Genomic DNA, 26,262 nt, shown 5'->3' with positions numbered 1-26,262 from the left:
CGAACAGAAATACCAAACAGGATTTAGTAAGATGTTGGAACGCGAAATGAAAATTGTGTTTCTGGTATGGGCGATTTGAATGACGCTCGACGAGTTCATTTGCTGAGTACATCTAGATCAGCAGTTGCCAGCGGTTAAAGAATACGCACAAGTGAATTTTGTGTCAGAAGTTTCTGTGAACTTCCTGCTGAATTTCCTTCTTTCTTTCAATTCTTCACGTTGAGCTGGAGAAAAGGCATGAGATTTGAGCAGGGCCGGTTTTGTAGTGAAGTTACGTACTAAACGGACTGTGCAGAGTACAGCATGGCTAACTGCAAAAATAATGACTCAAGCTATATAGAATTAGACTTTCTAATAATGAAAATATGCTGTGCTTCAGGCCTGTTTTCTAATTTCTTTTAATTTTTGAACTTTTCTTTCCCCAGATGTGGAAATTAAGGTGACTTTGGTCCTTGCTGCGGGGGCATTAGTTTTGTCTCCCTTAGCCTGGCTCTGCTCCTCCTAGGAGTTCACACTTTCGCTCAGGCCTCCCGGGAAGAGGGAAAGGGAAATTATAGCAGGATCCTCTTGATAGCAGCAGGTACAAGTCAACAAGTTCTTCATCTTCCACTTCCAGGCCTGGTGTGCAGGGAGGGAGGAGCGGAGATGCTGTCCTCCTGCCCAGAGGGTGGGGTAGGGGTGGCAGGAGCTCGGCTGCACCGAGCTGCTCCAGGCTCTTCTATCCTGTGGGAAAAGGTTTAAATCTGGGGAGCGGGTGTGCATGTGGGAGAGGGAGAAGCAGTTCTGCCTCCGTGCAGCTCTGACTGCGTCTGCAGCGGTGGTGGGAGCGGCGACGGGGCAGAGCTCCTTCCCACCAGTCAGCCATGAAACTGGGAGAGAATGGAGCTTCTCGTGCCAGCGTGAAACAGGGCTGGTGTCCACTCTGAATTGGGGCGAAAAACCATGAGGACCAGCAAATAGTACATAACTTTGATCAGGGCCAGCAAATTGTACGTAACTTTAATCACAGTAGTAGAATTTTGGATAGCGTATTTTAAAAGTTCATTGTAATTACAAGGGGTCTGAAAACTTAGTTTTGCAATTTCAGTTATGCTGAAGTTAATTGCTAGCAATGTGGATTTAGTAGGCATGCCTTAGTCTTCTGCTGTTCAAAGCACCTCTGCTGCTAGCTTTTCCTGAACACAGGCAAATTTATGTTCTGTTACATTTCGTGGCTGTGGAAGACACGAATTTGACTGGGAGGTTGTCTGAAGTGCAGAGTTAAGAAAGCCCTGCTAACTTCATTTATTTACACATTTAATGCTAGGGTGATTTTAATAGCTTAGTACACATTGTAGGCACGTAAAATATCTCTGTGTAGAGATTAAGAAGTTAGATAGAAACGGGTCTAACCTGGATCACATTCAAGTTATGGACTCTAATAAAAAGTTAAAAAACCCTAAACCCAATCCCCATGCAGTCAAAATGACTACCTGTGAAGATATTTATCATTTACTATACTACAAAGGACTGGGGAGGAGTGGTAAAAAGTGTGATTAGCTGGTATATTTCTGATGACTAATTCTGCATTGACCTGGCAGGCATAGCCAGATCCACTCTGGTTTTGCTCCAGCTCTGATCTCAAGTGGATCTTTGCTATAACGTTCCTTTCATGTGACAGTGTTGGTACAAATGCTGTTTTTTTCCTCAGTCCCAAGAGTTACAGTAAATGTTGATACAGTTTTGAAAGATGATGCTTGTCTCCGTAAAAAACAGTAAAGGTCTTTGTTAATATTTAACCCTCTATTTGTACAATGTAGATGTAAAATTCTTAGTTAAGCTTATAATCTTCTAAATGTATAGCTCTACAGAATTCACAATCTTAGTGTATTGATGTGAATGAACTACTCAAAGATAGGGCACTCCTATGCCTTGCCTCACATTTGAAAGATGATGCTTGTCTCCGTAAAAAACAGTAAAGGTCTTTGTTAATATTTAACCCTCTATTTGTACAATGTAGATGTAAAATTCTTAGTTAAGCTTATAATCTTCTAAATGTATAGCTCTACAGAATTCACAATCTTAGTGTATTGATGTGAATGAACTACTCAAAGATAGGGCACTCCTATGCCTTGCCTCACATTTTGCCTTTAATAGTAAAATGGCAGGGGCGGGTGGGGTTGTTGGCTTTAACCGATCAGTGTCTGTCATTAAATCTGATATTTGTCTCTGTTTAAATCCTACAAGTATAAGAAATAGGGCTGCAGTCTGAAGAATAAGCTTTTTAAGCCTCAAACTTTTAAAACAACTTTGCCATTAATGTCAAAATGATCCTGGTAGTTTGCTTGCCACATTGCAGCGTACAGGTCCCTCTCTCAGTAGGCAGCCTTGATGTTCACTTGCAGTTACACGAGTTCAGCTGATTACAGGATAACTGGAGAAAAAAGTGATTTTTCACATAAAATTTAAAAGTTATCATATTCCTAGGCTTGATATCAGCATCGAGTTGGATTATGCTAATGCTTTTACCTTGTTTACAATGCAGGGAAATACAACAAACCCGTCGCCTTAAAAAGCGTCAAAGATTTAAACTTACACTGAGGGTTTATTCTGGCTTTGGCATCCTCTTAGATTTCACTATATTCAGAGTAGTAGACAAAATGAAGCCAAATGAGTAAGAAATTACAGTAAGAGGCTAAAATGTTATTAAGGTGAAAAGACTGATATTTTAAAAACTGAGTGGCAGGTTGAAGTCGTCTTGTTTAGAATGGAATAGCTGGTTTTGCATAGCTTTCAAAGTAACACTGTAGCAGGTTTTGGGGTTTTTTTAAAACAATCAGGCAGCTGTCTAAAAACATGAAATAATGATTTTCTAAGCAGACGGCATTTTCATTTTAGACTGCAAATTATGTGGAAGAACATCTGTTTCTTTCCTGGAAGCACCTACCGTACTTTTTGCAGATCAGTAAGGCACATTTATAAATCTCTTGATATGAAGTATAGCACATGTTAAGGGTTAGTACCACCTGATTTATCACCTTATTTTGTTTACTCCTTTAAGTCCCAATGCTTTATCAAGCTCAAAGGGAATCTTTTCCAACTTGGGGTTTTTTTTGTGTTGCAACAATTTGACGTACTTCTGTTAACTTGAGCAGCAAGACCAAACTGCAAAGTAAAATTTGTAAGAGGGGAGGTTGGCATTTTTTCAGTCTGCATTTTTTGCAGTAGGAGAACACTGTATGGTCTAAGGCAAAAGGTGCAATATCGCCAGAACTTCACTGAGGTTACTGCTTTGAGCAGAAATGTCTTTTGGGAGTCAAGGGAGGAAGGGAGACCTGGAAACAACATCAAAGCTTGAGGTTAGAATATGTTGGAGAATGGGTGCCAATAAAGGTATGTCAGCAGCAAAAATAAAACCAAATCTACAGTAGAAGTCAGGCACTGAATGGGTGGGGGGATAAGAGTAAAATTGCAGAACATTTGGGGGATGTGGAGGAGAAAAAGTATTTTAGAAATGAATGGGAGATGTACAGCGTGGGTTGAAATAGCTAAATGATTCAAGCAGGTAAAATGGTTTGAAATAGTTACTTGCCTGAGGACTTTGTGGATTTTTTCATTTTTTTTATTACTGCAAAAAGTTTCCCTGTTAGAAGCTAGCTGTAGATTGTGGGTTATAGCTCTTCTAAGTGCAAGGTGTCTTGAATTGGACAAACATCTTTTCAGTTTTGAGGAGTTCAGTCAGCAGGGGGTTCTTGACTGAGATCATTCTTTCGGTAGAACAGGTACAGGGGCTAACTGTGTGTGCTTGCATCCCTTCTCGTTTCCTTCTGTGATCAGAAATTACTTTTTTATTTGTAGCAACATGAACCGTGAAGACCGGAATGTGCTGCGCATGAAAGAAAGGGAAAGGCGAAATCAAGAAATTCAACAGGGTGAAGAAGCCTTTCCACCTAACTCCCCTCTCTTTGCTGAACCGTACAAAGTTGTGAGTTTATGCAGTTCTTACAAATGCAGTTTTTATAGCAGAAGTTGCATGCAAATTCGTATTTTAAGTTTACTTTTATCTGCATTCTTTTTAGATCCACAGCTGTTATGTCAGCCAAGTATTTAAGCAGGGCTTGAAAGCAAGGATGGACAGTTACTAACCAGCTCTACCGGCAGATTTATAATAATACGTACGAGGGAGGGGCCGCTTTGCAGGGAGTGAGAAAAGGGATGATAAAACCATAAAATTTTTTGGCTCTCTTCTGCTTTTGCTACAGTGACTCAAAACAATTAAACTGTCCATTGTGTCATGCCAAACTGCTTTTTTTGGGTGCTTTAGCCTGTTGCTAAACTTTCTAACCTTCAGTCAATGTAATCCAGACCTGGGTAAGTTCAGAAAGAGAATGTTTAAATAGGAGGTTAATTTTAAATGCTGAAATGACTGATACGATAGAATTATCAGCTTTAACTAGTATGCCAATTGTTTGTATCTGATTTTTTTAGTTTGTTTTGAAAGAGTTGACTCTGTTTATGATCTCGTACAGCTTTAAACCTGTGCTAGGTTTCCTTCCGGGTTTGATTTGCTGAACAGAACTGGAAAAAATAACCTAATTCTGGGATAGTTAAAAAAGTACCATTTAAGATTTTCATTATGTAGCTCAAAACTCACTTTGAAAGCAAACCCATGCCCTTACCACAATTTCGGCTGGTTTGCAAGAAGTAAAACATTGTGACTGAAAACTGTCTTCCTGCAGGAGGAGGAGGAAAATTGAGAAATTTTTTTGTTTGTTTGTTTGTTTGTTTGTTTGTTTGTTTGTTTGTTTGTTTGTTTGTTTGTTTGTTTGTTTGTTTGTTTGTTTGTTTGTTTGTTTGTTTGTTTGTTTGTTTGTTTGTTTGTTTGTTTGTTTGTTTGTTTGTTTGTTTGTTTGTTTGTTTGTTTGTTTGTTTGTTTGTTTGTTTGTTTGTTTGTTTGTTTGTTTGTTTGTTTGTTTGTTTGTTTGTTTGTTTGTTTGTTTGTTTGTTTGTTTGTTTGTTTGTTTGTTTGTTTGTTTGTTTGTTTGTTTGTTTGTTTGTTTTTATTCCTGTCCTCCCATCACTTTACTGTGCTCGATAACCAGATCCCACATGTATGAAGTTAACTAAAGCTGGTTGGGATATATGGGTAATGATACAGTATACCTGATTTGGAAAACAAACTGATATATAAGAAAGAACCCTTATAACTGTTATGCCAGTATAAATACCAATTAAAAATTACATACAGTGGTGAGGTTAAGCTGATTTTATTTTACCATTAATTCAACCTTTTTAGGACTAATGCATTCTGTATTAGAGAAATAGTCTTTAAGGTGACAGTAGGCATCTACAATTTTTAAACTTGCATCCAGCTCACCAGTGCATTATCTGAAGCACTGATTAGTGCTGTTTCAACTGTTCCTGCTGCTGAAGTACACCTTTTCCTTATGCTTTAGGGGTTTAAATCACTGCTTTAAGAACTAAAATTGGGAATTGGAAACAATGGCAAAAGACATGGATGCTAGTCATGATCTTAGCCCTGAAATTTAGATTAACTGCAGTAGTTGTCAAGTCAATTAACTGAAAGTGAAGTTGTGATTTTTTTTAAAGCATTATTTTTAAAAATTATTTTCACAGACCAGCAAAGAAGACAAATTGTCTAGTCGTATTCAGAGCATGCTTGGTAATTATGATGAAATGAAGGATCTTATAGGAGATAGATCGCTACAAAAGCTTGTTGGAATTCCCAAACCAACTGTACCATCAACACCAGATGAAAAATCAAACCAAAGTTTCTTTGGTGATCAGAGACATAATACTAGCTCACATCAGAGCAGCAAATGGACTCCTGTAGGACCAGCACCTAGCACTTCCTCGCAATCTCAGAAACGGTCCTCGGGTTTACAGAGCGGACATAGTAGTCAGCGCGGCAGTGGCAATAACACTAGCAGTAGTGGCCAGAGGCATGACCGTGACTCGTACAGTAGCAGCAGCAGCCGCAAAAAAAGCCAGCATGGGTCTGAACACTCCAAACCCCGTTCTTCCAGCCCTGGAAAACCATCTGCTGTTTCTTCGTTGAGCTCCAGCCATTCGAGATCTCATGGAAATGATCACCACAGCAAAGAACATCAACGTTCAAAATCTCCCCGGGATCCTGATGCCAACTGGGACTCTCCCTCCCGTGTACCCTCATTTTCAAGCGGACAACACTCTAATCAGTCTTTTCCACCTTCACTAATGTCCAAGTCCAGTTCAATGTTACAGAAACCCACTGCGTACGTAAGGCCAATGGATGGACAGGAATCCATGGAACCAAAGTTATCCTCCGAACACTACAGTAGTCAGACTCACAGCAGCTGCGTGAATGAGCTGAAGCCTAGCAGCAAAGCACATCTAACCAAGCTGAAAATACCTTCTCAACCACTAGATGTAAGTTGCCGTCTGTTTCCTGGCTTCTTAAATGTAAGTCCCTTTGGGCTGGGATTTTCCAGCTTCTTTAAAATCCCAATCTACATAAACAAAATTCAGTTTTTAGTAAACACTGGGGTTTTTTGTTACGCAAAGCATCTTAAACTTACACAGTGAAGACCTGTATTTTAAATGGGGAGTGTACAAAAGTAATTATTTTTTCCTTCTGCTTCTTCCATGTGGATACTGTGATTTTTATTAAATAAAGGCTATGAGACATTCAGAAAGGCTAACTTAACCCAGAGACGCTAATTTTCATAGAGTATTTCTGTAAGTCAGAAGTTAGTGAAATAGTAGAATATTCACAAATATTTTGACAAGCTATGCATATATTGTCATTACTGGGAGCCATGTTGTCTTAGACTGGTGATACTATCTGCATATATCAGATTTTCTTTCGACGTGTGTAGCAATTGCTAGATGTGATTATTATACCTACACCTAGGGAGAATAAGCTAACCCTAAAGCACACCAAATTGAACAGGGTTCGGAACTTTTATCAGGTACGCTGGATACAAAACACTATTGGGTTAACAGCTTTTAGTAGTTTGGTAAATCTGGAATCGTTAAGACACAGACTCTGACTACAGCTCACTTAGAAGGAGAGTGCCTTTCTTAATAATAAAATGTCATTGCATCTCCTCTTTAACTGCTTGAATCATGGTAGCTAGAGGAAAGCATTTGTTCCCGGGATTTCAACAAGTAGCAAAATAAGATGCAGGACACAGGTAAAGAAATTTGAAAAGAAATTTGAAAAGAAATTATTTTATCATTTGTGAAGACTTGACATGCAGTGAATCATATAGTAGCTTTGCTCCCTTTCTGCTTGTAGCAGTCAGGGATGCAGAAGGTTCATAGTTTCGTAATTATTGCTGTTTCTAGATTTGTGCTGTAATGTATGTTTCACTTCATAATGCAGTTTGTCATTACCGTGTGTTCACAGTCATGCATGTGAATTCAGATATTATCCACTGGCTTCTTCCAGGAAATGATTGAAAGCTATGATTCCCTTTCCTCTCTCTCTAGAAGTTTTTAATATCACTGAGTGCCTATGATCACTTTAACTGTCAAGTGAAAAGTAAGAGATTATTGTGGCAGTTTTATAGATCTCATGTATTTGCTTTTCATAACTGGATGTGACTCATACCATAAAAATATGGATCTATGATATTAAAATTGAAGTTGCTGAAAAGAATTAGCAAGGTCTGTTTGGATCTATGTAGAGTCCATATGAATCATGCTAAGGATTGAAGTTTATTTTTAACTGTTTCTAGCCCCTGGGATCTTTTAAGGAAAATTTGCTTTAGGAAACGTTAATCTTGAGTTTTGATTTGTAGGCATCAGCATCTGGTGATGTGAGCTGTGTGGATGAAATTCTAAAAGTAAGTTCTCTGTGCTTTTGTTCATAACTTATTTATTGAAAATACAAACATTACTAAGGAGAGGTGAAAAGTACTCTGCAGTTGATTAGTGCCTTTTAAATTGACTCGGCTGCAAGTCGTTGCAGGAGGGCTCTTCAATTACTCCTCTAGCGCAGGTAGACTGGGGGAGACTGGAAGCAGAGCTGTGTGCGCGCTGGGTGCTGGGCATTGCTGGGTGTGCACGTCGTCTCCTGGATGTCCTCACTGCATTCCTGTTCTTCTAGGCCACCTCCCTGTTAACCTAACCAAAATTACCCATTTCTTCCACCAAAATACAGTCCTTACATTCCGATATCTTTTTAGATTATAGTCCTTTTTTTTGCTATCCCACGGCAGAACTTTCCCTTCTCTTCTACCTAGGTTATTTTCTCAAGTCTTTTTACCCCTGATGTGATCCCCTGGTCGTGTGTCTACTATCACAAAAGAATCATCCGATTCCCCTTGAGCGTTTCCATGGCTTACCATTTGCTCTGACCTTCAGTACTGCGTGGTCCTTGGAGATGCTCTGAGAGAATACGAGACACTTTCTTTCCAGCTTCAGGCATTTGATTTTCCCCTTCTTCCTCAAACTTTATAGGCTTCCCTTTTCTAGGATTCTTCTTTCTACCCCTGTATCCTACATGTGCTCTTCACAGTCTGAAATGATCAGACTCTGACTTCTGCTGCAGTATAAACTGGTTCAGGCCAACCGATTTTATTGATTTATGCCTTTCTGCTTGTTACTATGTCTTAACTATCTGTTCTCATGGGTAACAATTTAAGATTTAGGTTTATGTGCAAAACCTCTGTTACACATTTGGGATATTGAATATAAAGCTTAGTGAAGTGTGGACAATGAACTGAAAATTGAGAGACAGGGTTACCATTTGAATCAAGATTGTAACTTGAAATCTTTGCTTTAAGTTTGTTAATAGCTTTCCCTTTTTGTTCTGGTTATAGGAGATGACCCATTCTTGGCCTCCTCCACTGACTGCTATTCATACACCGTGCAAAACTGAACCGTCAAAATTTCCTTTTCCAACAAAGGTCAGTGCTGTAGTCAAATACTGAATGCTGTTGAAAGAGTAACTGCTATTAAAGATCAGGATTTTGTAACTCTCTTAAATTCCATTCTGTATAGTTCTGGGTTTGTTTCAGTGCTTTGTATCTCTTTATCTTGCTTCACAACAACATTTGTCAGCAGTAGCCTTATGAAGAATGTTGTCGTTTTTCCTCTGGTTTACGCACACAGAGCAGTCTGCAGAGATGTCTATAATATGACTTTCCTTTTACTTCTTAATTTCTGTTTCATAAATTCAGACCTTCTTCGGGATACTTCTGAAGCTTGAAAATGTCACTGAGCATTTTTTCCCTATTGGGGAAATGCTTTGCACCATTTGTGTAGGACCAAGCAAGTGTTGCGTTTACCTCCATCTAGCAAAGTAAGGGAGGCTGGCTGGTAAATGCCAAGAAATTTAAATGTACTTTTCTGAATAAACTGAATATTCCTCATAATTTTGAAGTCCATTAATAGTTCTAGTAGATCTTACATTTTCAATTAAAAAAAAATTAAAACAGTTTTAAAATCAGATGTTTTGCTAAAGAAATTTTCAGATCACTTGTTCTGGAAGATCCTCTTCCTAACCTCCCATGTACTTAATAACTACTGACGTGTTTAAGCTATTAATTCTAGAGAGAAATCAGTCGCTCTTTGCTGCTTTTGACAGCACAGGGAGCGTTTTCAGGAGACCTGCTTGAGCTGACACCTCTGAGGAAGGAGTTCTCTTGCTCTCGGCTGCTTGCTCCCTCCCCTGAGGCCGGATCTGGCGGCCCCGGCTGCAGGGTTTCAAGGCAAACTGGCACTGGTGATTGTTTGCCTTGAAATACAGCTCTGCAATCTGCAGTATCTTGGAAGCTGATGGGTAGGCAGGGTGGAGATAGGCAGGGTAGATAGCTGCGGGTAGCAACTTTAGCAAGTGCAGTTCAGCTTGCGATAGCTGACTCATTCAAGGATTCATGTTTTGCTTCCTGTATCTACTGATTGCCAGTAAAAGATTTAACTCGACAATATAATTTTTCTCCAGACTCAACATATCTCTGAAATGGATTGGGGTACTCCACCCCTAATTTGGCATAAGTTGAGAGTGAAGAAATTATGCTGTTCGTCTTTTAAAAGCTACCTTTATAATAACGAAGACTACACTTTTTCTGACCAGACTGCTGTTCTAGAGCACCACTTGCTGCTATCAATGTCCTGTTTGATCCAAATTGCTTCCCAAAACAGAACAGTTCAGCGAAGTATTTTAAGAAGATTTTCTCACTGAGGTCTCTAATGTAGTCTGTCTAAACAGATTGTCTCATGTGAATGCTTTGACATCACCTTCTTTTGGCCAGAGGTTCCAGGTCCCGTGTTGTAAGTGCGCGTCCACAAAACTCCTGCAGACTGGCGCGAAGTTTAGCGGCTCAGGTTCTCGTGCTGGCTAAATATCCCAGGGCCATGGGCAGTCCTGTTGTCATCGCCCTCTGCGTTGCGTGTTCCTTCTCACTGCGTCTTGCTTGCTTCTCTCCAGGGAGCTGAAAATGCAGAACATACTATACAGTTTTCAGCTTTACTTTTGAAGGCATATCTAGAAATAAATCTTGTCATCTATTTTCTTAACATCAGATCAATATTAATCTTGCATATATTACTTTTAGTCAGGGTTTATTTGCTGTGTTACATAAAACTGTGGACTTGGAAATAATTCTTACCTTTTATTGTAAAGAAAGATATTCCACACCTTTCCTCATCAACAAAGGTACTTACTCTACTGCTTTGAATACTTATTCCTGAAGCTTTGGGGCGGTGTTTTCCCTTCACACACTTCTGAGCACACTTGATTGCGGGATTGCTAGAACTGCTTGTTTCTGCGTTTCTCTGCTATTTGACTCGGTTTGGGAAGAAAGAAGGTGTGCAGAAATACATGTATGTCTCTGAGACACAGAGGGAAACTACATGAGATTGCAGAGTCTTGTTGATGTTTGAACAAAAAAGGTAGGTTGTGGGTTTTTGAACCCATCAACCTGGACTGTGTTTCTTCACCTAGTTTGCAAAAAATTCCATTTATGGCTGCTCTGAGTCTTTTGACTTTTTGCCACCTTTTTTATTTTGTGGCTGCACATCTTAGCCATGGAACTTTGTCAAATTCTCTCTCCGCATCCAAAGCCTATAATTTCCTCTGCCTTCTCCCCTCTGTCATTCTTGGCAGCAGGATCTTCGCAGAATTCCAGCGAGTTAGCAAGCCGTAGGCTTGTGCAGTCTGGACCCGGAGCAGAATTCAGAAAACAAAACAAAACAGTGGCTTACTTTAATCAAGCGGTACTGTTCGAGGAAAGCTCGTTCTCTTTAATACTGTGCTCAATTTATTTACAAGTAATATGCTGCAGTGTTTCACAGCATTCCTCTCGTGTGCAGAAGTTTGGTATGTTTTGCTTGCCTGCGCACGTAAAATTAAGCGCGCTTTGGTGGACCAGTCGATTTTATTTGTAAGACTGTTGGGATAAGATGGTTTTCCCTGTGTGTAGATAGCGAGTAGCTTGAAGGGATGCAAACTCCCGACCGGGGCCTCTCTGCATTGCTATAAATATATGTAATAATTATCAGGAAGTCTTTGAATCAGATGATAAGACTTCATGAAAATAGGTCAGGGAAAGTTTTATGGATGCTATGAAAAAAATGTAGATTCCTGAGTCTTGATAAAAAATGTTATCCAATGACCTAACTAACACTCTATAATTTTATCCTATATAACTTTTTTTTAAGCCATGGGCTCGCAGTCAAAAATTCCAAAAATACTGACATGTTTGTAAAATATATTAAAAAACCCAGCTGTTTGTTAGAAAGTGGAAGTTTTTCGTTTTGAAGCAACATGAGAGGATTGGCCGTTTTTGTACCTGCATACCTGTGCAGTGACCTGGAGGCATCTCTCAAGAGGCGGATTCTGTCTCCAGGTTTGTTCAGCGTCTGCCCGGTGCTGGAGGTACCGAGAAGGCCAGCGGTGGGGTCCCTTGATCCGCTGTAATACAGAAACTTCCTTCTGAGAAATAAAAATATCTGACCTGAGATTTCAAACGTTAAATGGAAATGGGTCCCATTCACCACAGCCGGGACTACAGCCAAGCTGGTAACCTAGAAATGATTCTGTCTCCAGGTTTGTTCAGCGTCTGCCCGGTGCTGGAGGTACCGAGAAGGCCAGCGGTGGGGTCCCTTGATCCGCTGTAATACAGAAACTTCCTTCTGAGAAATAAAAATATCTGACCTGAGATTTCAAACGTTAAATGGAAATGGGTCCCATTCACCACAGCCGGGACTACAGCCAAGCTGGTAACCTAGAAATGAGAATTCGGTACCCGCCTGCCGTTCTAGCCAGCTGGCGAGTGTTCTTCTCTCCGCAGTTTTTGTGTTCGAGTGCAAGCTGCGATTTTGTTTCCTGCTTAAGTGTCTTCACTATCTAACCTCAGCAGTTTATTATACTTTGGTTGAAAGGGTTTCCTTCCTTTAAGTTGTTTTTAATTTCTTCTTTCTGAAGTAGACCTTTAGAAGATACTGCTGTAAATAACTTGGGAGTTGAAAGTATAGCTTTTTTTTTTTTTTAATCTCTGAGCTTCTTGTAATAATTATCAGGAAGTCTTTGAATCAGATGATAAGACTTCATGAAAATAGGTCAGGGAAAGTTTTATGGATGCTATGAAAAAAATGTAGATTCCTGAGTCTTGATAAAAAATGTTATCCAATGACCTAACTAACACTCTATAATTTTATCCTATATAACTTTTTTTTAAGCCATGGGCTCGCAGTCAAAAATTCCAAAAATACTGACATGTTTGTAAAATATATTAAAAAACCCAGCTGTTTGTTAGAAAGTGGAAGTTTTTCGTTTTGAAGCAACATGAGAGGATTGGCCGTTTTTGTACCTGCATACCTGTGCAGTGACCTGGAGGCATCTCTCAAGAGGCGGATTCTGTCTCCAGGTTTGTTCAGCGTCTGCCCGGTGCTGGAGGTACCGAGAAGGCCAGCGGTGGGGTCCCTTGATCCGCTGTAATACAGAAACTTCCTTCTGAGAAATAAAAATATCTGACCTGAGATTTCAAACGTTAAATGGAAATGGGTCCCATTCACCACAGCCGGGACTACAGCCAAGCTGGTAACCTAGAAATGAGAATTCGGTACCCGACTGCCGTTCTAGCCAGCTGGCGAGTGTTCTTCTCTCCGCAGTTTTTGTGTTCGAGTGCAAGCTGCGATTTTGTTTCCTGCTTAAGTGTCTTCACTATCTAACCTCAGCAGTTTATTATACTTTGGTTGAAAGGGTTTCCTTCCTTTAAGTTGTTTTTAATTTCTTCTTTCTGAAGTAGACCTTTAGAAGATACTGCTGTAAATAACTTGGGAGTTGAAAGTATAGCTTTTTTTTTTTTTAATCTCTGAGCTTCTTAAAGAAGTATGTATTTAAAGATAAAATAGATGGCAGGAGAGTTTGAAAAATTTACACATTTAAACATAACACCTCGTTAAAGTGCACTTAACTGAAAGAACTATGCACTATGCCTTAGAAGTAGGAAGTTGACTGAAGTGAGCAATTAGGCAGGTGCTTTCTGCAGAATTGGTGGTACGTGTATTGGCAAGAACGGGTGCCAGTTCCTCATCTCGTGCTCACCCCAGCGCAGTTGCTCTGTAGATGTGGTGTTTGATTACTGTGTGGTCTTTACTTCTTCTTTTGACGTACAGTTTGTCAACACATCTAAGCTGACAGTGGAAAAAGGCAATCGGGGAATCACGCTTGCACTCCTCGTACCTATGTAAAAGAGAAAAATGAGTTTTTATTTTGAAGGAAGTGTAGCTGTTGCTTTCTGTTGAAGTCACAAGGCTTCTCTCCAACTTCATCTTCGCTTTGCACTTTAAACATAGGTTAATTTTATTTTTATTGTCCATTCCTTTCTTTCAATTAGTAAAGATTAGAGGCATTTGAAACACCTTACAAGGGAAGTTCCCTATCAAGTTCCCTATCAACAAAATACTTATTCAATGCGTTATTGTAACTGCTTTCACTTTTGAAATAAAAAGTTAAGGGAAATTAGAAATATCTAAGTGTGCTTTTCTGTGTAAAGCTTTTGTGTGTTTAAAAAATTAAATTCTGTAAATTGTGTTTGTAACTGCTGCATGTCACTGACCTGGCTGTTTGGGAAAACTGGTTCACAGGTATACTAAAAAAACTGGAATTCATTGTTGAATTGTAGTTCTGGTTTGCCTTTGCCAGAGCATTTAAGTAAAATGTGTGTATATAACTTTATGAATTGAGTAAAGTATTTTCAATTTTTATTTACGGGGCCAGCATTTGTCCTCATTTTAAAATGAGGTCAGGAAGGTCCTATTTTAAAATGGCACTGTAGCCTAGAAATAGGTTTTCAGAAACTCGGTAGCCTCTGCATATTTGTTTGTTAAAACAGTATTTTAGGGTTTCAAAACAATTTATAATCTGCTGCGTCTTGGGAGTCAGAATTGGGTTTTCTGGAATGGGAATACTGAAGATCATACAAGTGCTAAAATTTGCAAGGCTTCATCTTTCACAGTTAGATTTATAGGTAACAGATTCATTATATATCAAAGGAAGTTACTTGTCACTTTTTATTGGCTTTTGTACAAGTGACTTGTCCGATTACACGGAGATCTGGCCTTTGGCGGGGAGGAACGATGTGTTGGTCAGCTGTGCCTGGCTGCATTTACCAGGGGCTCGCCTGGAGCCGCGAGAAGGGGTTTTTGGGCAGAGCGTGCAGAGCTGTTCAGACTCTTAAGTTTCATTGTCTCTTGGGCTCCTTTGTAGCTGAGATGTTGTTGTTGTTGATAGGTTGTTACTATACTCATTGCTTGTCCACCGCGATGCTGTATGTGTCTGAAAAAGAACAATGCAGAGAAAAGAATTTGAATGAAAATACATAAAACTAGCAACAAAGCTTTTCCGTGTGTAAGAAAGATAAAGAAAAACATACTGAATGGTTCCTCTCCATGCTAAACATACACGAAGATGGGATTTGTGGAAGTTACATAGGGATTTTGGAGCTTCAGCTCTCACGTAGTACAACTGCATGTGGCCCTTCTTAAAACCAAGCAAGTGGGAGAGCTGAGCTAAGGAAGAGGAGGGTGAAGCACTCCTTCCCTGTGCTGGCTGTGCCGTTAGGGCTGGTGAGAGGAGTTGGGGCCCAGCTAAAGAATCGCTCTTTCTGTTTTGTTGTTAGGTTTTTTCCTTTTTTAGAGGTTAGGCGCCATCCTTTAAGTAGAAAGAATATCTTGCTTACAGCGTGGTTTTTGATACGTTAAGATTCCCAGTGAAAAAAACACTTGTGATCTTTTATTCCCTTAGGAGTCTCAACAGTCCAGTTTTGGCACTGGAGAGCAGAGTAAGTATATTAAACTTCCTGTAATATGTTTAATGTTTTTGTTGTGATTCAGTATTCTTAGTATCTCTTAAGATGTCATGCTTTTTAGAGAATGAGATTTTCCAGACTGGTCATAGGATGGAGTCTAAGTCAAGATTTTCTGTACTCTCTCCAGTTTTAACCTATAAAACAGTTGCTTGATTTTCTTTCTCATTTCTTGTTGAGACCTAGACAGTTATGACTGAGTTGCAAGTTTGTTACTGTCTTCTAGAAAAAAACCAGAACTTTTTAATTTGTCGCATTTTCTAATTCTTGAAAAAATGCCTCCGTGGTTGATCTAATTGAAAATGGCTGAGTACTAAAACAAAACACCCTTTAAAATACCCAACTCCCTGCTTGGGGACATATTAGAAAGCAAAATAGTGCGTATGCTTGTATTTCAATAGAAAAAGCACATTGCGGTTTCACTGTTCGTTTTCACTTTGTCATTTTAAAATCAAGAGAGAGAACTGGTCAAGAACTCATATAGTAATATGCTTAGCAATATCCTCAAATTTCTTGTCCCAGAATGCATTTTCAGATTTTAGACAAAAGCAGCTTTAATTTCTCTTTAACTGTATCGTTGTTTTGAGTATTACTGAAATTAATAATTTAACACAGGTAACATACCAGGTAAAATTGAATTAGATTCATGCTGTTACCTTCCAAAAGTCTTTCCACTCCCTCTTGAAGTGATTAAACAGCTTAAATAGTAAAAGAAGAATGGTTTATTCTTAGATATTCACAAGCGGCTTAATCTAAACACCTGATACAGTGGGGAATTAAGGAAACAAATTAAAACTTAATTCCATAGTGCTAAACCATAGACTTATGTTATAGGAGCAACTGATCTTTAGGTGTGTAAATGAAGAGGCGAGGTTAATCAAAACGCAGAACCAGTCTTCAACTCCTGTTTGAACTTTCTGGGAAACTTTTAACAGCCTCAGTTCTTGTTTCTGTTGAACTACGCTTAGCTATTTGCCAGAAGTAAAGAAAAGGGAAGGAAAAAAACCCCAAACTGAAAAGCAGATTATATCAGTATGTATTCCTATTGTAAGAATTGGCTTCTGAGTTGGATTTCTGGATCTAAAGATTGCTCATTTGCTAAAAAGCTACGTAGGGATGATGAAACAAGTCAGAGCTTGACAGGCTGATCTATATCCCGTATCCTGCTTGTAGAAGGCAATAGATCAATCGTGATGGAAACAAAATAGTTTTTCACACCATTAATAACAAATTGTGTATTGGTTTAGACAGCAATGATTTAAATAATTTTCTAGATTTTCTTGATTAAATTATTTGCTGTATTTAGTGTTTTGTCTCTGCATCCACTCAATTCTTCAGTCTGTGGGAGATTGTACCTCGCGTCAGCTAGTTATTACTTTCTCCTGTCTACTCAGCCGTTCTTGGTTTATCTAAGAAGGTACACTTGTGGCAACTTTGGAGTGACTTATTTTGCTGGCTGAGTTTTCAACTGTGCATTTCTTTTTTCTTCTTCTAGAACGATATAATCCTTCATCAAAAACATCCAATGGTCATCAATCCAAATCGTAAGTGGCTGTTACAATAGCCGAATTTTAAAAGATTTGGAAAATAGCTGTTTCTTTTACTAGAATGTGTCAGTTCTTGCACAGACACTTTAGCATGCTTCTCCTTGACTGGCAGGAAAAGGGGATCATCTTTAAGCAGCCATTTTCTGGGACAGTAGACCAAATATTGCACACTGGAGCGAGTAACAAATACCCTGTGCTGCCTTTCTGTTCCCCTGTTTTCTTGTCAGTTGTCTGGGTAGGTGTGCGAGAGTTTGGACCTTGGAATCAGTTTGTGAACCAGAAAGGTATCAGCATATAAGAATGGGCAGGATGGGACGGGACTTACCAAACGTGTGCATTGCAGAGCTCTCGGCTGGAAGCAGCTTGTAGCAGTTGCACAAATAGACGGGATGGGAAACTGTTTTGTATTGGAGGAGACAGTAAACTGTGTTTGGGATGTAGTTAAGTTTGTTCTGCTCAGTCTGCCTGACAAACATTTCTATTAGTTATGCACACAGACCTGACGTTTTACTTTGTCAATCGTGCAACTGGAAGAGAAAATAAAAAGCAACTGGAATATTCTAGATGGCTGTAGTCCACCTTTCTCATACTTGAAAATCAATTATATGCTGTTAAAAGATTGTTTCCAAACAAATATGTCCATGAAAATTAAAGGTTTACCAGCTGATTGTATGTTTAATGAAAGCGGTTGTAGATTTTGAAAACTTGTTATTCTAAATTAACATTCGTTGTGATGCAGTCACAAAATGAAGTCTAGTTCTTCTGCTTGTCTGTGCACATGTTACAGTATTAGCAAGATTAAAAAGCACATGACCTATGGGAAGGGAATAGAACAAAAAGAAAAACCCCTCAATTATTATAGACTTCCAGTCACGTTCCCAAAAACGTGTAGTTTAAGCAGATGCTCATATGCAGCCAGCTCAACGAGTGGTAGAAATAGCAGTTCACCATTTGGCTTTGCGTTTGTCATAGCAGTATAGACCGCTAAGAAGGAACTGTGCTATTGCCAAAGCTGGGGAATGTGAGAACATCTAAGAACAAGAGGTAGCACGGGACATGTGTTGAACTGGGATGCACAGGAAGAAAGTTGAGATGATGTTTACTGTGACAATACAGTTTTAAATAATTTAAAAAAAAAAAAAAGTGATTGTGATCTGGTCAAAAAACTTAAAAAAGGAGATAAATGCATCTTTTGTAAAAGGATAGCAATGAAAAGTATTTCAGGAACTAGATCCTAGAGGCTGGTGTTTCTTTTCAGATCATCAGTAGAACAGCTGTGCTGTGAAACTCAGAAGTATTAGACTTTTAATCCTTTCTCATTTTCTTTCTCCAGATGCGAATCGAACCAGACAGAGTAAGATGTTTTATTTTTGTAATCAAAGGTGTTTTTCAGTAAGCACAAAGGCCCTCTACCCTGCATTTTCAGTATTGTGAAATAGTGTGTGTGTGTGTATGTCTACCATAAATAATTATGGCTTTGAATAATAACAAAATAATTACGGCTTAGAACAGTTGCACTGTTGCCACGAGACAGGAAACACCTACTAGTGTTAGCTTGCTTTATTCTATTTAAAACAGTATTCTTGTCCATTGTGTATAAGAAGTTGAACATACACAAGTTAGCTCCGCCCGCTTTAGTAAATTGTGTCAAATTTCCTTTATAAATTTAACAGAATGGACTAAGGAGTCAAAGTACTAAAGAATGACTTAACTCACCATTCTGAAACGTTAAATGTTAGAATCGTATCTTGTGGATTTCACCCACGCAGCCTACTTCATAGTATAAACAATAGCATGTTGAAATATAGAAGAATGCTTTGAAAGTAATTAAAGTACGTGGAAAAACTTGTCTCACTTTCTCCCTTTTATTTAGTATGTTGAAAGATGACTTAAAACTTAGCAGTAGTGAAGACAGCGATGGAGAGCAGGTATGTTCATTAAATCAGAGTTTCAGAAAAACATAGCGAATGCATTCACGGTTCAGGACTTCAGCAGCGCTCAATTTTCCAACAGCAAACTGAGCAGCTTAAGAGGAGGTTTATGATTAAGAAACAAAAATTAAATGGAATGTTTTTAGATAAACCTCAGGTATTCCTAAATGTAAACTTGGGGAAAATTATCTGTTTTGTGAAAACAGTACGTTTTTATCTAGAAAATCTCGTTTTACTGATTTCAGATGGGCTTTCTCTGAACGTAAAATGGCAGTAGTGTACTTTAAAACATATGTAATAGCCTGCCATTTAAAGATAGAACCCTTCGTGTTCTGCCGCTCTGGCTAAAGAGTACATGGTGTGAACATCTCTGCGCGTTAGTAGTTTGGGACTGTGTTTGGGATGATAAGGGATACTGTATCTGTAACTGGGAGTATAGCAGCGCCTTTATTTTTATCAAAAAGTCTCTTTTTTCCCCTTTGTCCATGTTAACTTCGTGCAGCTTCTGCCAGAAATGGCATTTAGCATGCTAAATTAAAAATACCTGAAGGGTCTGTGCTGCCTGGCAGTAATCCACGCTCCTCTCTTGTTTCTTTTCTTCCTGTTCCCAGTTCTAGTGCTTGATTTTCTTCATTTTTCTGCTCAAACTTTGAGATAGTACTTTTAGTTGGTTAACTCCTAGTACTCTGGGCATCTCAGGAATAGCATTGTAAAATGTTGAATCATCTGATTCAAAAAGATGGAAACATGGTATTAGTGAGTGGTGGAAATAGGAACTCTTGGAACTGTAGTCGGAATATATAGGACTCTGAAATCATAGGTTCGTGTTGAAAACTTGGAGAAAATAACTCTGTTTGTCTGCATTTTCCTTATAAAGAAAAATTTAAACTGCTGCAGGTACTGAATTAAGATGCTATCCAGGCTAAATAATTTAAAAAATTGAAAGGCTCTAAATGGATGCTTTGCAACTTAATTGTATATACAATCCTAAAGTAACTTCTAGAACCTTCATGCTCTTTTTCTTAATTGCAGGACTGCGATAAGACGGTGCCAAGGAGCACACCTGGAAGGTAGGCATTCCTGGTAGATTGCGGCATAGGAAGTAGAGTGGTGATATTCAGCCCAGTCAGCACTCTTGACTTGGATCTCATTTCTGAAATTCATGTTTGTCTTTTGCCTTGTGTTAAAGCAAAAGGTGGTTAGAATTTAATCAGTGATTAAATAATGTATACCCTGCAAATTACACTAACCACTTTGGGAAGGGGGGAAAAAACCAAAGGCTGTTGTTTGTTTCCAGGGTGAACCGTGTTCAGTTATGTTGAATTTTCTAGTAACTGTTAATTAAAATACTACATTTTATTCTTTCTAATGAAAGGGGTTTAGGAAATATTTGTGCCTTGCGTAGCGTTTGTTTATTTTTCCTCATTTTTGTTTTCAGTAATTCTGAACCTTCACAGCATAACAGTGAAGGAGCAGATAATTCAAGGGATGACTCGAGCAGCCATAGTGGATCGGAAAGCAGTTCAGGATCTGACTCTGAAAGTGAAAGCAGTTCCAGTGATAGTGAAGCTAATGAACCGTCACAGAGTGCATCCCCCGAGGTAGGATTTGACATGTATTTGGGCTGTCTTCGTTAGCTTGGCATTAATCCTGAGTCTTAAAAGCAGAAAAAAATTAATAAATTCTCAAACCGTTTAAAAAAAAATAAATTACTTATAAACGTGGGATCACTTTCAAGGTAGAATATTCTTTTGCTGAAGTACCTGTAATTGGATATGGTAACAATTCTTTATATAAGCACACATTTGATGTTTGGCTTTGAGGTGATTTTTACCACCAGTTATCTGTTGGAGTGCAGAAATTAGATATAGTAACAGTAGCTTAAAAAACTGTGGGCTTTTATTCTGGAAGGCTATGGCAGCAAGTATTGCCTGTTGATGGCATCTGCTCCAGATGAAGGAAAAATGAGAGCTGTTATTTTTTACCTATATTCATCAACCTATAATTCATCTGTTATTTATCTCGGGTTTTTTGGTGTACCTCTTGCTTTGGCGTGCAGCATAGTACAGCTGTCCCATGGAAAAGATGGAAGAAATGTGAAATATTTTATCTAATGCTGTTTTTTAATTTGTTTTTAGCCAGAGCCGCCACCAACAAACAAGTGGCAACTGGATAACTGGTTGAACAAAGTTAATTCACATAAAGTGTCACCAGCTTCTTCCGTGGACAGCAATATCCCATCCTCCCAAGGCTACAAAAAAGAGGGACGGGATCAGGGGACAGGGAGCGGGTACACTGATCAAAGCGGATCCAAGGATTCGATTTCTTCTACACCGGGGCGAGATTCCAAACCCACCCAAAAGGGCTCGGAGAGCAGTCGCGGCAGGCAGAAATCACCTGCCCAGAGTGACAGCTCAACACAGAGGAGGACTGTAGGTAAAAAGCAGCCCAAGAAAGCAGAAAAGACATCTGTTGAAGAGCCTAGAGGAGGCCTTAAAATAGAAAGTGAAACTCCAGTAGACATGGCAACAAATATACCTTCAAACAGGCATAAGGCAGCCACAAAAGGCTCCAGAAAACCCAATATAAAGAAAGAGCCCAAATCTTCCCCTCGGCCTACCACAGAGAAAAAGAAATACAAGGCTTCAAGCAAATCTGCCCAGAAATCCAGGGAATTCATAGAAACAGATACCTCATCCTCTGATTCAGATGAAAATGAGAGCCTGCCTCCTTCATCACAAACACCCAAATACTCTGAGAGCAATAGGACTCCTGTTAAATCTTCCATGGAGGAGGATGACAGCTTTTTTCGGCAAAGAATGTTCTCTCCTATGGAAGAGAAAGAGCTTCTTTCACCACTCAGTGATCCTGATGAAAGGTACCCACTTATTGTGAAGATTGACCTGAGCCTCTTATCAAGAATACCAGGAAAGCCTTACAAGGATGCTGACGCACCCAAAGTGGAAAAGAAAAACATGCCAGAGAAGCACGCGAGAGAATCCCAGAAGCAGCCATCCGACAAAAGCTCTACAAAAGGCAAAAGGAAACATAAGCAGGTGATAATTTTGTAGACAGAGATTGACCTGTTATCTCAGCCCCTTAGTGGATTGCTACTGGTGTCAAGCATGTAGCCCAGCAACCCAGATCATACCTCCAGGTAGTGACTCTGAGCAATTTAGGAGACGACATTGGCTAGCTATTTTGTGTAGAATACGTTGATCATCCCTGTGCTGTTACAGTAGAGACTATTGGGATTTTCTTTTGGAGCGAAGAGGGGAAGGGAGAAGGTTGCACCTGCAGGAGTGTTAGCACTGTAGCTAGGGCTCACGGGGGCAGCACAGCTTCTGTACCTCTGAGCGCTGCATCCTGCCCTCTCGTGCCTCCGCTGGATCTGGCACCAGCCCCTGTTGCACTGCAGGACAGCTCAGGCAGCTGATCCAATGGAAAATTCACCTGGCCAAAAAAAAAAAAAAAAAAAAAGGCAGTTTTCAGCTGGATCAGCTCCTTGAACCAGTGAATCGTGCAATTGCATATCACCAGGACAAGGGATGGGGCAGAAATGGGCCTGGGGCACGGCAGCAGAAACCAACGCCTCAGGGGTGCTGCTTTACTGGGAGCAGAGGCATCTCTCCATAATGATACTTAATCTTTTCCAAAAAAAACATTTCATCTTTTCAACTATAGATAAAAAGCAGGAATGCCTGGGGGCAGTAAAATGAACAGGAATCAATGGGGGAGCTGAACAGAGGTAATATTCTTGGAGGGGGGAATGGTAAGAAGTAGTTGGTGGTGTAATTTTAAACCGCTTTTAGAAACCTCAGAACATAGACAGTCTGTATAAAGAGCAAACCTGTGACTGTCAGATGGACTCAGTGATCCAATGAGTTTTTATAAATTTCTGGTTTCCGTGAAGTTAGGACTGTGAAGCCCTGGCTCAGGGTTTCAAAAATTGCCATGCTACTCTGGATTTCATTCTGAAAATTTCATTTTGACAGGGATTTGGCAGCGGTTGTAAGACTTTGTTGACATGTGGAATGAAAGGATTATATGGTATCATTCAGAGAGTCATTTGACTCTCCAGAGGAGAGTGATAATTTCAGTTAAACTAGTTTTCTACTGAGCAACCTAAGTAAACTTGATCATTTACTGAAATTAGTGTCATCTAGGAGACTTGACATGTAACTGCAAACAGAGGTTTCTCCTGTACTGTTCCTAACTAAGATTCCTATTTTCTCTGGATAAGGAAATGAAGTGAGAAGGTGTGAGCTTTTCTTGTAAAATGGGAATAACTGAGCAGTATGCAGTGATTAGTTGTTTTTTGCAAGTGTTACTGTATAATTCCTAATGTTCATGGGAATGCACTCACATGCTCCAATGGCTCTGAACACACTGACTTCTATTTCTTTGGCCAGTTATGCCTTTCAATACACATTTGGAGTTACAGCATTAAAGATCTGTGCTCTTACATCTAAACCAGAAGGCTTTGGTGAGACCAATTAAATTCAGGCTTTATCCCAGCAAATAGTCTGGTGGTTAATTGTTTTGAATCCTCAGCTTACTCTGATGCTTACTGGTGCATACCAGAGAAGATGCAAGCCTGTTTGAGGCAACTAAAGAAAAATCCACTCTTTCCCCACACTCCTCCAGTTTTTAGGTTTGTGAGTGCTCTGTACACAGCTGTCACCACTTGATTTCTACACGTTACTTGCTCATGTGTTTCCTTGATGGTAAGGCTCGGGGTTGCAGCATCGGTGTAACAAAAATGAAACCTTTTGGGTTTGAATCTGGGTTATGTTACCGGATGACTTACTCTGTGAGGCCCTATCTTCCATTTTATTCACTGTATTGATACTTCCAGTGCTTGCTGAAGACAGCTTAGAAATTTACCTTCAAGACCCTTTGACTTCAGGATTAAATTTATATAAAAATCTAGTCTTCAACATCTCTGGGCTTACTTTAATAGACTGCAAGACTTTTACCTTTTTCTGGCACTCATAAGACACCTCTGTTAGGCTCCACAACATAAAATCTGTCTCCTGATCTCTTATTGAAGCCTTTGGCAGATTTTTCTGGTATTTCATGGTAATAATATGTTTGTGCTAAAATGAACAACTTAGCCGCTACTTCTTTTATGCAGGTTGCTAATTTAGAAGCCAGCCTTTGTTTTTCATTATGTTCCAGTATCAGGGCCTGGTCAAATATTTGATATGGACTAGATGCTGTAGGGCATGTTTTTGTGGTCTGTACATATCTTATTCTGTACACTGCAAAACGCCTGCTAAATTAAGTCTCTTAACGTGAAACATTGCCACTCTCAGTGAAGCTGTAAATGTGGACGTTTGCCTGGATGTATTTCTTGTTTGCTTTATTCAGAATGAGGATGAAAACAGAGCCAGTGAAAGCAAGAAAACGAAACTGGAAGAAAAAGCTCCGTCAGGACACAAGACCTCTAGCAGTAGGGAGTGAGTATCTTGGCTATGTTTTCAACATTGAAGGCTCAGGATGATCAAGGAGAAGATGGGTGCCCATCTTCCCCCCAACAAAGTGTCTCCTCATTATTAATCAGTGGGTAAAATTTCATTGCTTCTTACCCTTCAGACAGATTCACCTCGGAGTTTCTACTAGTAGTTGGTGGAAATTAATTTCCATAACCAAAAACATTGGCCAAGGACAGTTGTTTTACATTACAGAAGTAAGGTAACCCTTCATGTGAAGGGTTGGTGTGTTATGGAAAAAACTTCCTGGTTTTTCTCTAATATACAGTGGGGTTTGGTTTTGTTTTAGAAATCAGCTGTGCATGTAGCTTTTTGATCTTGCAAAATCCGTGCTTTTAAATTAACCCAATCTGGTAATTCTCCATTTAGTAAGTTTGTAAACTGAGACCAAATTACTTAACTGGCATTGTCTGGGAAGCTGCTGGCATTGAGATTTGGATCCATGGATTTAGCCTCACATTTGCTTGATAGATTAGCTAAAGAAAAGTGTGAGTGACACAAAAGCAAAGTAATACAGCATTAGCAAATCAGTAACATTGTTTAATACTCTTTTACTTGTATGTTATTTCTGTAATTTTCCATGCTTTTTGTAATAGCTATTATGCTTTTATTTTATTTATTTCTTGGTCAGTGTTAATCCACAGGAAAGAGTAAGTTTTTTTTCCACTGCCTTTTAAAACTGCTATTTCAGATCAAGCAACTGAAAACTGGTATAACTGCGTCATGGAAGATAGTTCTGTGTAGTAAGTAATTGCCAAATTACAAATATGTGAGAAGCTGCAGCACATCAGATGCTAGAAATCTCGTTTGCCCGTTCTGAATTAAACAGTGTCTTACTATTTGTTAGGAAACAGATGTAGAATGAACAGATGCATTTCTATCTTGATTATGCTTTTTTACCTATTACTTCTGATATTCGCTTGACTGCCAGTGCAGTTATCTGAAGGACATTTAATTAAATGAAACTATATGGTTTTATAAAAATTTGTAGAAATCATTATTATGGGAAGCCAAGAATAGTCAGCAGCCAAAGTAAGAGTGTACTGAAAGGCTACGCTGAGAAAGCTTTTCCAGTTTCCTGGGTTCCAGAGAACAGTTATCTGGACCATCTTTTTTCTGAGCTGTTAGGCTGACTAGTCTGCAACAGACAGGCTGGCGCTAACATTGGCATTAATTTCTTGCACTGTAAGTGTTTAGGGTGTTTTTTTAAGAACCGTTGTAGGGATGTGGTTTTATGGTTAGAACTTGTCTACTGTGTTTTCAGGTCAGAACAAATAAAATAGTGAAAACGAGTTTAATCTGGCTTCGTAGAAACCTAGTCACCGAGATGATTATTCTCTTTCTTTTCCTGCATATCTGGTTTGCTAGGTCTAACAACACAAATCTTGTTTGTTTCAAAAAAAGAAGAAAGGGTTTTTTAAATTTAAAATAAAAAAAAAAATTGCGGTGTTGGTTTTTTGGGGATTTGTTTGTTTGTTTTTGTTTCTTAAGGGGAAAAAAAAAAACCTGAATTTGTTCCTTTTGTCCAGGTCTTCAAAGCCAAGTGCTGTTAAAGAGAAGGATTTACTGCCATCTCCTGCTGCCCCAGTCCTGCAGAAAGATTCCAAGCAAGAACACGGGTCCCGGAAGAGGACGGTCAGTCAGTCGTCATCCTTGAAGTCCAGCAGCAACCTTAGCAAGGAGAGTAGCAGTGGCAGTAAAAGCAGCTCATCTTCTAAACAAAAGAAGACAGAGGGGAAGGGTTCTAGCAGTGCTAAAGAAACCAAGGTAAAGGGCTTATCCTGTAAATGCCTTAAGCCTGTGCTTTGCTTTGCAGTTTGACATGCTCAGTGTGATCTAAACAATAACTTGCAGTTCAAGTTAAAATGTAATTAGTTTTAGATATGCATTGTTTCATGTCGTAGTGCTTAACTACCTTGGAAGTCTATAAATTAGAAAATAACTTGGGAGAGATCACGGAATACTAATACTTATTCCTACCAAATTCTTA

At 39.2% G+C, this 26,262-nt stretch overlaps 1 protein-coding gene across 3 annotated transcripts in view; it reads left to right on the top strand.

Moving 5' to 3' along the window:
• Positions 1–393: 393 nt before the first annotated feature.
• AFF4 (AF4/FMR2 family member 4) overlaps positions 394–26,262 on the top strand; it is a 39,547-nt gene continuing 13,678 nt past the window's right edge. For 2 of the 3 annotated variants that reach the window (XM_009285946.2, XM_009285945.2), the window contains exons 1-14: positions 394–580; positions 3,838–3,964; positions 5,617–6,408; positions 7,785–7,829; positions 8,808–8,894; positions 15,239–15,275; positions 16,795–16,843; positions 18,180–18,200; positions 18,720–18,774; positions 19,810–19,847; positions 20,216–20,378; positions 20,916–21,833; positions 24,151–24,239; positions 25,802–26,039. In XM_009285946.2, the coding sequence (XP_009284221.1) occupies positions 3,842–3,964; positions 5,617–6,408; positions 7,785–7,829; positions 8,808–8,894; positions 15,239–15,275; positions 16,795–16,843; positions 18,180–18,200; positions 18,720–18,774; positions 19,810–19,847; positions 20,216–20,378; positions 20,916–21,833; positions 24,151–24,239; positions 25,802–26,039 (2,655 nt within the window). In that variant the 5' untranslated portion in view covers positions 394–580; positions 3,838–3,841. Of the gene's footprint in view, positions 581–3,228; positions 3,373–3,837; positions 3,965–5,616; positions 6,442–7,784; positions 7,830–8,807; positions 8,895–15,238; positions 15,276–16,794; positions 16,844–18,179; positions 18,201–18,719; positions 18,775–19,809; positions 19,848–20,215; positions 20,379–20,915; positions 21,834–24,150; positions 24,240–25,801; positions 26,040–26,262 lie in introns of those variants that run through there. The other variant, XM_019473862.1, reaches the window with a different exon arrangement.

This window comes from Aptenodytes forsteri, unplaced genomic scaffold (genome assembly GCF_000699145.1).
Source record: "Aptenodytes forsteri isolate BGI_AS27 unplaced genomic scaffold, ASM69914v1 Scaffold54, whole genome shotgun sequence".
Classification (NCBI taxonomy): domain Eukaryota; kingdom Metazoa; phylum Chordata; class Aves; order Sphenisciformes; family Spheniscidae; genus Aptenodytes; species Aptenodytes forsteri.
This window is presented reverse-complemented; position numbering and strand designations above follow the sequence as displayed.